Source organism: Harpia harpyja, chromosome 15 (genome assembly GCF_026419915.1).
Source record: "Harpia harpyja isolate bHarHar1 chromosome 15, bHarHar1 primary haplotype, whole genome shotgun sequence".
Lineage (NCBI taxonomy): Eukaryota > Metazoa > Chordata > Aves > Accipitriformes > Accipitridae > Harpia > Harpia harpyja.
This window is the reverse complement of record NC_068954.1, coordinates 20,050,521-20,062,773: the sequence shown is the minus strand read 5'-3', so window position 1 is coordinate 20,062,773 and position 12,253 is coordinate 20,050,521. Positions and strand designations below refer to the sequence as shown.

The 12,253-nt window shown below is 47.1% G+C and overlaps 1 protein-coding gene across 1 annotated transcript; it reads right to left on the bottom strand.

Moving 5' to 3' along the window:
- Window positions 1-3,274: 3,274 nt before the first annotated feature.
- Window positions 3,275-10,136, bottom strand: ADI1 (acireductone dioxygenase 1). Its single transcript, XM_052810298.1, has 4 exons — window positions 9,945-10,136; window positions 9,384-9,503; window positions 6,502-6,681; window positions 3,275-4,753 (listed from the first exon to the last, which is right to left on the bottom strand). Exons 1-4 carry the CDS (start codon window positions 10,062-10,064, stop codon window positions 4,622-4,624), a joined length of 552 nt encoding a protein of 183 aa, XP_052666258.1. The 5' UTR covers window positions 10,065-10,136; the 3' UTR covers window positions 3,275-4,621.
- Between the last annotated feature and the right edge of the window lie 2,117 nt (window positions 10,137-12,253).

The window sequence follows — 12,253 nt, the reverse complement described above, 5'->3', positions numbered from 1 at the left end:
CAATGAGTGCAGCAAATCAGATCAAATCTGGATCTCTGAGCCAGGAATATTTAAATTGTAACACTAATTCATCCCCCAATGAGTTGATATGTTTATTTGGCTTCAGGAAATAGAAGACAACTGGCAGTGACCCTATTTTGGGGAGAGGGGAGGGAATCTGAGAATTTCTGTCATTTTCACAGGGAAGACTCCCAAACAGATGATGTAATTTTCAAGCATAGCACAGGTCAGGTCCACAGCCTCTGCCTGGCCAAATATCTAAATCCATTATTTGGCTGCTAGCGGTATTCTTCAAAGCAGTGCTCAGCTGCCACCTCAGTCTTTTATGTGCATTGGTGCCTGCGAGCTGATATTAAACGATTGCCTTTGTCAGAAAGCCGTCCCTTCTCATAAGTTCCTAGTTCAAGCTAAATCCTGGAGTCAGAAACCAGGCAGGAGAGTGCCTTTTCTGCCAGTAGGACCCGATGCTCTGAGTGCATGAAGATTTTGTACTGCTCAAGTTCAGCAACCAGGACAGGCAGCTACCAGCTCCTGCAGCTGCCAGGAAGCAGCACAGCCCCTGCTCTCGGCAGCCCGGGGCGAGACACCCCTCGCCTCAGCATCTCCCTTCACCCATTTATTTGTAGGCACCCCTAAGTGCCTGGTGTGCATGTTACTAGTTAACTACTAGCTGGCTGTGAAATGTCTTTGCATTAAGATCTCCAGCCAAAGACGCTTGCCTCAGGACACATAACAAGGCAGGGCATCACAGATTTTGCAGCCATGTGGTTGCCCACCAAACTTATTGAAAAGCCCACTGACCATCAACAGTTTGCTCTGAGGCCACTTGCAGAAAGCAAGACCACTGCTCTCTCAAGCTGCTCATGAGAAACTGAGGTATATGCCCCTTTGGAAAAGTTTAGATTAAAGTGGAAAATAATGCATAGGTACCAAAAAAGCTATCTGCAAACCCCTCAGTTCAGTACCATTTCTCCTACATTTCTTTTTTTTAAACTCTAATCCTGGAGGAGTTGAAATATTCCCCTTGCCTGAGTTAATGCTGCCAACGTGATGTTGCTAGAACCACTTACATAAATTTTCATACTATGTCAATGCACCAAGATTTTCCACTAGCTGCAGTAAAACAGACTCATGTTTTTGGACAAAAAATCAATTTTGCTTTGCACTTTTAGATGTGTGGTATATGGGGGAAAAAAAAAAGGAAGAAGAAGAAAACAACCAAACACAAAAAATTGCCATGAAAATAAACTGTGTTTTTCATCTGAAGGAGTGGTATGTTCTCCCTCCCTCTTCTCCACTCTCTGGAGTGTTTTCTATTAATATTAACGTTTTTTTTCTGCCCAGCTGTTTCCTCCCAGTGTAATCATCTCCCATGTAATATCTTCACAGGTGTGGAATCTTTATACCAGCCCCAAATTGCTTTTTCCCTGGCTGACAAAAAACACTTTCAGAGAGCAAAGCTTTCACCCTTTCAAAGACACCTATAGCACGAAAGGGCATAGACTCAAAAGCGTTGACAGTAAGACCCCCACAGCCCCCGCCACCTCTCAGTGGCAGAATGCATTGTGCTATGAAAATGATGAACAATCTTCAGCAGGGTGATCGTGTGTTATTCTTGACAGCCAGGAGATGGGAGCTGTGCCGGGTGTATATATTCCTCTAGAGAGGCAACAAAACAAGGTGGTTCAGTCCTGCTTCCCAGGTCACATCCTACATCAGCGAGCTGTTGAAAGCAATTGCTGCGGGCAGCCGCTTTACTGTCCATCCCTCATCGCTACCTCCAAACTGTAAATCTCTCCCCAGGAGAGTGCGTTACCTGCTGTCTCTTCCCAATTGCTCCCCCAGTCTGTTATGGGATGGCTCTGCTGTAAATGGGGGTTCCTGAGAGCCCACGCTGCTGCCTCCACTTGCCCTTTTGCAGAGAGAAAGATCAAAACAGAAGGGCCCATAGGAGGAATGAACAGTCTCATGTTGACTTCTGTTAAAGAAAAAGAAAACAAAAGCAGAAGGAGGATTAATTAGATTGGATACCAGGGACTGATACCAGCACCAGGAGAAAGCAGTCATTTTACTTTGCATTCGGAAACACAGTTTTCTGTGGCATATAAGTCAAAGGAATAAAACTTGCCACCGGCAGTAACTGTCATTTATTCCTGTAGCTGTACCTTGAAAAATCCCCAGTTTACTCTGAGACCAGGATGCCCCAGTGCGCTGTACAAGAGGACACTCAAGTTCTCCTTCCAGACAAGTGGCACACAAATCCCTGAACCGATGAAACATGTGACACGGCACGGCACAGCGTCTGTGCGAGCCTACCCGATGCGCGTCTGACTAGTTACACTTCCCATTTGCTTAGTAACACTGATTTTTCAGCTAGGCTTACAAACCACTGCACAAAAGCCAGTGCGGGCTGAACGGAGCGCTGGGTGGGCTTGCATTTTGCAAGTATGGGTTGTGCCAGCACCCCCTCCCACAAATTGAGCCCCTGCTGGCAGAACGAAGGGTCAGCTCTGTCCATGCATCTCATCTAGCTGGCAACCAAAGACCCTAGGGGAGGAAACATGCCTTTTTTATTGACCCTTTCCAACTTTCAAGATAAAAGCTAGTAAAATTTCATTTCAAAACTGCAACTTCATTTTCAGAAGCACTTAAAGAAATAAAGCACCTAGAAATGGTTAGGAGTAATGTTGCTACAAAGTGAGGAAAACGTTGCCTGCTGAAGAATGGTGTGCGCACACCCATAGGAAAGAGCAGTGGGAAAGTTCAATTATCTATCATCTGCTACATTAGGAAAACTGATGTAAGCCCAAGTTTCAACTTCTCTTTAGAGTCATGTTTATTTGGGATGCAAAGCAGGAGCTTGTATTCTATGTGGCTGAAATCAGCACACAGGCTGCAGCCAGCGCACAGCCCATGCTCTCATCATCCACTGAGATTCGGAGCAAGCAGTACATCGGCCCAGCTGACATAATTTGTCACTGTAAAGAGCAAATTCATACCAAAATGCTTCGATGCCCATTGCTGAGGAGCTACATGTCCCTCATAACCGCAAGGCATTTACTGAAAACTGGACCACCATTACGTCTACTCTTCTCCATCTCACAGCTAAAGAAACTGAAGCACACAGTTAATGAATTTTCCCATGTCACAGAAGTCAGTAGCCACACAAGGAATAAAAGCTGATTAACAATTACAGTAACACTGTTGTTCAGTGTGTCCTTAATGTCAGCACAAGGAAAAAAAAAACCAAAAACCAAAAAACAAACACCATACCTAAGTCAAAGTAATTTTATTAATATCTCACAAGAGCAAATTGCTGCATTTTACTGAGAGAAAACCACAGCTTCATGTACCGCGGCAGAACTTGGGAAGCTGCATACTAAAATGACGATTATGCAAATTTATCTTATGAACATTTTTAGGCAAGAATGAAGCAGGGTTTATTTTCTTTAATTAAAAACAGATTCCTACGTAGTTCATTAGCATGGATTCAGAGCAGAATGAATATTAATGTAGCCCACCTCTCTCAATTCTACCTGCCAGAAATATCAAGGAAAAAAAGATTAGAAAATGGATTCCTGAGCAACTGTAAATGCAACTAGCTAATGTCACTGCAAGGCTGCTGGCATCTTTGAAAGGTCAAGGAGATCAGGAAAACCTTTTTGACTGGAAAAAGGCAAATGATACTGCCACCTTCACAAGGGCAAGAAAGAAGATCTGGGGGACTACAGGCTGGTCAGCCTCACTTCAGTCCCGCAGAAAATTACAGAATAAGGCATTGTGGAAGCCGTTCCAGGCACATGAAATACCAGGTGATAGGGAGCAACCAGTCAACACCAATTTACCAAGGGTGCATTCCGCCTGAGCATCCTGACTGCCATCCAAGAGGCAATGACTGCCTCCTTGGCGGAGGGGAAGCAGCAGATGTCATTCACCTTGACCACAGCAAGGCTTTCAACAGTGTGTCCCACAGCAGCCTTGTGGCCGGACTGAGGATATGAACTACGAGGTGGGTGAAAATCTTCTGGACCATTGGGCTCAAAACAGTCAGTGCTTCAAGTCTAAATGTCAGGTGGTTACAAGTGACATTCCTCAGTAGTCAAAGCTAAGGCAAAATGTGTTGAACATCTTCCTTAACAGAAAAAAACCCAGCTAAGAACACTGGTTTGTTGAGCCTGGAAAAGAGAAGGCTGAGAGGAGACCTAACTACAGTTTCCCACTAGAGAAGGGACTGCAGAGAAGACAAAGCCAGCCTCTTCTCAGGCATTCGATGAAAGGGCAAGAGACAACGACTGCAAGCTGTGACCAGGGAGTTGGCCGTGAAGAACAAATGCTTGCCCCTGAGAGAAGCCAAGTGCTGGAACGGGCGCCCAGACAGGCTGTGGAATCTCCACCACTGGAGGTTTCCAAACCTCAAGGTCTTGAGCAACTTGGTCTAGCTTTAAAGTTGGCCTGGTACTTTGCAAGGGGTTGGATTAGATGACCTCCACATGACCTTTCAACCTAAACTTTTCTGTGATTCTGTGATTCCAATTGCATATGTAAATAGAAGTCTAATCAGTGAAAAGCCACCAGTCACATTTTTTCTGACAGGGCTTTAGGTTGTTCCACCTGTCGGGTCTCAGACACCATTACTTGCTTCTTCAGCCAAAAACTTCATATACTGTTTCCGAGCAGGAAAATCATCAGCCGGCCTGTTGTATGCTGTCCAGACAGGTTCTCCAACGAATAGCCTCATTGCCTTCACGTAATTCTGTCAAAGAACAAGAAATGACAAGTAATTTGAGCTCCTTTCCATGGGATCTTCATTCTGAAGTTAACGTTTCATTTGCACTTCTGCAGAAATTTTTGAAACCATTTCAAAATGGACTGAAAGTTTCATGTGTTCCAGAAGATGATACCACTAAGCTGCGGTTCCTGCTCCCAGCCACTGCAGTGGGAGCTTTTGCACCTATGCAGTGATATATTGTGTCACACAACCAGTGCCTCCAGGTCAGGCAGAGACAGTAGTTCTCCCGGTTTCAAAGAAACCAGAAATATCCTGTCTTATGCAAATCTTTTGCACTGGATCCATAATACTGATCAATGCAGCATCTAAATCCTACTTGCTTAGTTAAGCAACAGCAATCAGAACCCAAGACGGCTACACAGTGCTTTTGAGGAATACCAGAAGCTTCAAAGTGAAAGTCATAAAAGCTGAATGGGGAGTGCATAAACTAGCCTAGCCAAAAAATAGTGCTATGGCAAGTGAAAACTCTCCAGATTCCAACAGGAAAAGCAGCCCCTGCCACCAGCTAACCAAAAGTATGCCAAGTGCGAGGTACAGCTGTGGCAGCAGCAAAGGGGATTTTATGTCCTGCACAAATGCTCCAACCACTGAGTTATAGGGAGCTCTCCTCTCCTCTTCTGTCCACTACGCTACAGATTTAGACCCTACCTATTTTTGTAAACACTGCTAAGTGCTTATCTTGCACCCAGGTGCACAGCAATGTCAAGAATAGCTAGGTACCTAAAGAACTTGGGTGCAAAATGTAAAGTCTAAAAGCACCGAAAGAATTTACTTTGAAGATAGCACTACTGGACTAAAGTTTCTGAAGTGGACAAACATTTAAGACTTCTTCTGGATTCAACCCATAACCCCCAACATTCTGTCTATGTAAAGAAAAAGCCTTAAACTAGCAATTGTAGCCGATTCACTGTGGATCACAAAACGCAGACATGAGAAGTCAGTTTCTTCACCAAAGCAGCATCTCCCTTTTTACATATATGATAACTGCTATCTGGAGAGCTGATTCAAAATTATATCGTTCTCAAGACTATGCCAGAGATGAGATTTTGCCACACAGGAGACACCACACATTTCCCAATTTTCCAGGGGTAATGCTGAGGTTACAAACATATTTATAAAAGCCCACAAGGACAGAAACACAAATCAGGACTACATGTGCCAATCTCACAGTCCCATTGCCAAAAATATCCTCCAGAAGCAGGTCACCTCCTGTGAAGCCAGCATCCAGTCTCGCACATGCTAGCTGCAAGTAGTGGCTCTGGACCCTTAAATCCTTCTTTCCCTTGAAGGTGAATTTAGCAGTCATGAAAAACGCCACTGCTGGACACAGATAGGCTCTGTCCATCCCCACAAAGATACACAACAAAGCAATACAGAGGGATCCATCTCCACCATCTCCACCTCAACTGACAGCAGGGGCAATTGTGGGAGGGACAGCCACAGGGCTTGGCTCTCACACCGCTGTCACATAAAATATGCTACAGATATCACGTGGCAATGACTTGCAGTTACAGCTGACGAGAGGAAGCTGGATTTGTGACCTGGAGATGAAAGGTTCAGATGCTGTGAATTATTTAGTGTTTTTCATATTCCTACTTCATATTTAATATGTTTTGCTAACGAACTGCAAGTCTCAGGGCATGTAGTTACTAACGTGATATACACTCACATGGATTTGTCATCAAAATTTACAGTAATCTGTAACAACATACGTTCTCATCCAGTGTAAATCGGTGATATATGCCAGCAGGGAGGGTTATCATGTCTCCTTTTTCCATGGAAATCCGGATCCATTTGTCATCCTTGTCACGAACATCAAAATAGCCAGATCCATCTAAGATGTAGCGAATTTCGTCGTCTAGGTGTAAATGTTCTTCATAAAATGTTTTTATCTAGGAACAGCAAGTATCTCTTAAAACTACTGAACACAGAAAAACTGCAAAGAAATCTGGTAGAAACACGTAGCAAAGCAGACAAAGGCTTGGAAAGGGTAACTGCGCAGTGATTTAACTAACAGGTGAGACCAAAATGGTTAAAATGGCCAATCCAGCCAGCCAGACCCTTTCTCAGAACAATTCTAAGCAGGCTGCTACATTTCCTTTGGAAGACAGGAATTTCTCTGACAAGAAACAGCAGCTATAGCTGTACATAACCAGACTCTGAATAACAGTAATGCTTACACCCATTTCAGAGAGAGGCAGGTAAAGCTTCCCACCACAAGATTTGGTCCTTCCAGTTGTTCACTTTTTGATCATTTTGTGCCTTTTTTTTTTTTTTTCTGACATGCAAAAATAAAACAGAGCTACAGATTATCCCCCCCTCTTTTACACTGGTGTGGGACTGAATTAGACCCGAAGCCTTCTACAGCTGCATGTGAAAACGCAGTTATTGCCAACCATGGCCCATCTACAGCAATCTGATGTAAACAGCATGTCATGCCTGCCCCTACACAGTGAGCCCCAGCTCCAGGCTCTCTCCTCCTGGGCAGCAGCAACATCATTCTTGTTTTTTTCAGAATGGTGAATTCTCTGTACATTTCACAGCACAGAAGAAAACATGGTTTAAAGGTTCAATTAACAGAGACCTGAGCAGGTTAGTGCACAGAGAACAGTGTAATGCCAGGTACCATCATCTGCTTAGGTCTAGATGTTGTTAAGCCACACTAGTGCAGATGTCCCTGAGCCACTACTGATCCAACACGGCAAGACAAGCAAAAGTCTGTATGCCCTATTAATAACTGCCTGTCTTTGAGTCGGGTAGAGCCCAGCCAGGCAACCTAAGTTACTACAGAATTCACATTCTCATCAATTTAAAACCATTATAACACAATGGGCTTAAAACAAATTGGCGTATTGGGCTTGTGTGGCAGGGTTTTGGTAGCAAGGGAGGCTACAGGGGTGGATTCTGTGAGAAGCTGCTAGAAGCTTCCCCCATGTCCAACAGAGCCAACACTGGCCGGCTCCAAGACAGACCTGCCACTGGCCAAGGCCAAGCCCATCAGCGACAGTAGTAGTGCCTCTGGGATAACATTTAAGAAGGGGGGAAAAAAACACACAATAGCAACTGCAGCCAAATAGAGGAGTGAGAGTATGTGAGAGAAACAGCCTCGCAGACCCCCAGGTCAGTGCAGAAGGAGGAGGGGGAGGAGGTGCTCCAGGCGCCGGAGCAGAGATTCCCCTGCAGCCCGTGGGGAAGACCATGGTGAGGCAGGCTGTCACCCTGCAGCCCAGGGAGGTCCACGGGGGAGCAGATCTCCACCTGCAGCCCATGCAGAACCCCACGCCAGAGCAGGGGGATGCCTGAAGGAGGCTGTGACCCTGTGGGAAGCCCGCGCTGGAGCAGGCTCCTGGCAGGACCTGTGGCCCTGTGGGGAGAGGAGCCCACGCTGGAGCAGGTTTGCTGGCAGGACTTGTGACCCCGCAGGGGACCCACGCTGGAGCAGTGTGTGAGGGACTGCACCCCATGGGAAGGACTCATGTTGGAGAAGTTCATGGAGGACTGTTTCCTGTGGGAGGGACCCCACAGTGGAGCAGGGGACGAGTGAGGAGTCCTCCCCCTGAGGAGGAAGGAGCGGCAGAGACAACGTGTGAGGAACTGACCCCAACCCCCATCCCCCATCCCCCTGCACTGCTGTGGGGAGAGGAGGTAGAGAAAATCAAGAGTAAAGTTGTGCCTGGGAAGGGGGGGGGGAGAAGGTGTTTTTAAGATTTAGTTTTATTTCTCACTATCCTACTCTGATTTGATTGGTAATAAGTTAAATCAATTTCCCCGAGTCTGTTTTGCCTGGGATGGTAATTGCTGAGTGATCTCTACCTGTCCTTATCTCAGCCCACGAGCCTTTCATTATATTTTCCCTTGCCTGCCCAGCTGAGGAGGGGAGTGACAGAGCAATTTTGGTGGGCACCTGGTGTCCAGTCAGAGTCAACCCACTGCAACTGGCAAATGGAAATTTAATGAAAGTAGGGAAGTACCACTGAGTTGCTGTCTTCAGGTCAGAGCAGCACACCAGTGCCAGGAGGAGAAAGCTCCTTTTAGCAGGCTCATCTGAGAGCCTGTCACCATTCGCATTCAGCTGTTACAAGGTAGGCAAGGTAGCAGCTTCCCAAGGTAAAAAAAAAAAAAAAAAAAAAAAAAAAATCTTCTTGTACAGGGAATGTATCCCTCTGATTCCATGAGGTTAACATTCACTTTGAAAAGACGTATTTTGCAAGCAGCCATCAGGATGTTTCAGCCTTCAAAGCCCATGCCCAGCTCACAACCACCTGCCTTCATCCCAGGGAGGCTCTCTGAGGACAGGTCAGCGTTGGCGGGGCTCTGCTGGCAGGAATCTTAGTTTTGAAATGACAGAGTGATGGGAACTATCCTTAAAAACCTTTGAAGGCAATCTACAGAAGCAAAAGGCCTCTGCTATTTTAAAAATAATAGCAGAATGGCTTTTTTGATGTTCAGGACTTCAGTACAGGATGTATTTTACACCCGGAAATCTCATCTCTGCGCCCCTGCTCAGGGTGTGTAGGTGTTAAGAAGCGGGCTGCACACTCTAGCGGTTAGACTTCAGCGTGGAAATCCTCACTGAAAGCAAGGACTCGCATACCTTTTCCTCGTAATTTGGAAGCTTGTCTTTATGTATGGTTATTATATCCATCCAGGAATAATTTTCTGCTCTCCGAATCTCTTTCAGGCAGGGATCAGTCTCATAGTTGTCGGCATCCAACTGAAAGATAAGCAGGGGGAAAAAGCAAAAAAAAAAAAAAAAAAAGGCGTTCAGACGCAACTGCTCAAGACGCCGTCGAGGACACCGAGGTGGAAAAACCCGAGTTGTCAGGAGCGCCAGCAGCGGCGGGGCAGGCGGCTCCAGGCGCAGCTAGGCTGGCTGCCGTCGGCGCCCAAGGCGCGCACCGCCGCCTGCGCCGTTCCCGGGCTCGGCATGGCCGGCCGCGGCCGATACGGGGCTGCCGCGCTCCGCCGCCGAGCATCGCCCCGGGGCTGCCCCCCCCTCCCCGCCGCGGGGCCTCTCCCCGGCCCGGCGGGTGTCGGGGCCGGCCTCGGCCGCCGGCCGGCCCCGCGCGGAGGCCCCTGTCCGGGCCGGGCCCCGCCGAGCGGCGCGGCCTGCGGCGGCTCCCCCGGCCGCCCTGCCGCCCGCCCTGCCGCGCACCTTGCGGTAGGCGACGCCGAGGCGGCGCAGCTGCTCCAGGCTGACGGCGCGGTTGGGCCGCAGGCGGTGGGGCGCCCGCTGGTCCTCCTGCGACTCGTCCATGTACCAGGCCTCCACCATCCCGCCGCCCGGCCCTGCGCGCCCCGCTCCCCTCCGCTGGGCCGGGCTGGGCGGGAGCGGCCCGCCCCGGCGGGGCTGGAAGGGCCGGGCAGGGGCAGGCGTCGGCCCGGCGCTGCCAGCCTACGGGGAGAGCCTTAAAGGGCCACCATTTGCAGCTCCACCTGGGCCGAGGAGGGCGTACCGCGCAGCAGGCGCCGCTGCGACGTGAGCGTACCGCTCTAGGCCGAGCGGCGCAGGTGGGGGGTCTCCCGAGGGAGAGCTGCCAGGGTAGAGCAAGGGCTTCTCCCCCGCCCCAGCCCTCTCGGGTAACCGACCCGCTGGTTACCGCACCCGTGGCGCCTAACCTCTGGTCCGCCCCGGCGGTAACGCTCTGACTGAATTTACCGCTCAGTCTCGGCCTCAAAGACCTGCACTGCAACCCCACAATATGGAGAAATAAATTAGGAGGAAAAAAAGAAGGAAATCAGAGCGGTAAGGCGCGCTGCCCAGGAAGCTTGCGTTGTCTCCACCCCTGGAGATACTCGCATCCCGGGCGGCCTGCTCCGGCCGACCTGCTAGAGCTGGGGTGGGCACGGTGCACTCCACGGTCCTCCTCTCCAGCCTCCACGGCCCTGCGATTCTATACGGGAAATAAACCGACAGCCAGCTAAACACAACGTAAGGCTGGAGAAACAACTGAAAAAGAAACAATCCCTCCTTAAACGTTTTTCTTCCTAAGAAGGGAATTTTATACTTATCAAAATGTCTTAACCACTATTTCCCAGATTCTTAGAGATGCTACCAGATCCCTTGAATGTATAGTATTCATGTATAAGCACTACTGGTTATCGATTCTGGATAAAATTTAATTGCAAGTCCCATAACATTACAGGTAAGCTGGTCCAATGCTGGTATTGTCCACATTTTTCAGAAGGACATACAAATCAGCCAGAAGTTCAATGCCTATCCACTGAATGTCTTGGCTGCTAAATGCCAATACCCTCCTCAAGTTTTAGTTCCCTGGAAACAATGACTCGGACGGCAACATCCTCTGTGGGTCCTTGAGCACCTGTTGAGTCCCATTGAGAAGTACTATTTGTTTTCCACCCTTTAATCAGCCTTAATCTTGTAACTTCCCTCTCAGCTTTCTTTTGTCCTGAATTTCCAGAGTAAGAATGATAAACATTGGTTTGAAATTAACACAAAACTGTTTCCTATCAGATTTCCTATTATAAACTACCTATTAGATTCAGGTAGTAAAGTTGCTTAAATTCAGTATTACACTGATATTAATGACTTACCCACCACTATCTACACTTTTTTTTTTTTCCAAAGCTGCTGCTTCAAAAAAATACAGATTTCCATACAATAAATAGGATCTACATGTTTAACTGGAGAGGTACGATAGGCAGATTATCAGATCCCTCTTCAGTATGTTGTTGGTCGCACTGTTCTGCCTCAGCTAGAGATCTGATCAGGGATGATGGAGTGTTTCCCTTCAAGCCAAACTTCTAAAATAAACAGCTAATTGTGTGCATATATACAAAAGAAGCAGAGGGGAAAATCTAACCAGTGCACTACCTTACCCCTAGATGAGCTTTACTGTGCACTTTTGGAGGAGAGAAAACAACTAAAGAAACCTCACTTATCTATCAGCTACTAGCTAGCCAGTTTCCTCATTCTCTCACAATTCATGTGACTCTAAATACGTAAGAGCTCATACTTTGCCTCAGTAAAGATACAACAACACACAAGAACTATTAAGAAATCAACCTTCAGCAGCTCTAGCATTCTGTATAGCAATTAACAACTACAAAAAAAAATTCAGTGACTTCTAGCTTAAGCCCTACTATTCAATGGTATGAAGGTACCTTACAAAGAAGTTGACAAAGATAACATACCAAACCCATTTGCTCTTCCCATATAGATGCAGGGAAAATAAAACTATGTTGATTACTGGCAATTACTCTCTTAAATTAAGTGCACATTAGCCATTCCATTAATCTCATCATTGACTGGAAAAAATGAAGTCAGACAATTCACATCCAGACGATCTGGAGAAACTGATCATCTTCTAGTTCCATTTCAGATAAAAAGGCCAATTATTACCTTTGGGACAACACTAAAGAGGAACTAACAATGCTAACGAGAACCAGCATGCATAAAAAAATTACTTCATGGAAACAGGAAGCCAGAAACAAAGAGCTTGG

Coding starts and splice junctions, on each gene's coding strand:
- ADI1 (XM_052810298.1), bottom strand. CDS start 10,064: ATGGTGGAGGCCTGGTACATGGACGAGTCGCAGGAGGACCAGCGGGCG. Junction 9,504..9,944: donor TCGGCGTCGCCTACCGCAAG/GTGCGCGGCAGG, acceptor CTTATCTTTCAG/TTGGATGCCGACAACTATGA. Junction 6,682..9,383: donor TTCCAAATTACGAGGAAAAG/GTATGCGAGTCC, acceptor TGCTGTTCCTAG/ATAAAAACATTTTATGAAGA.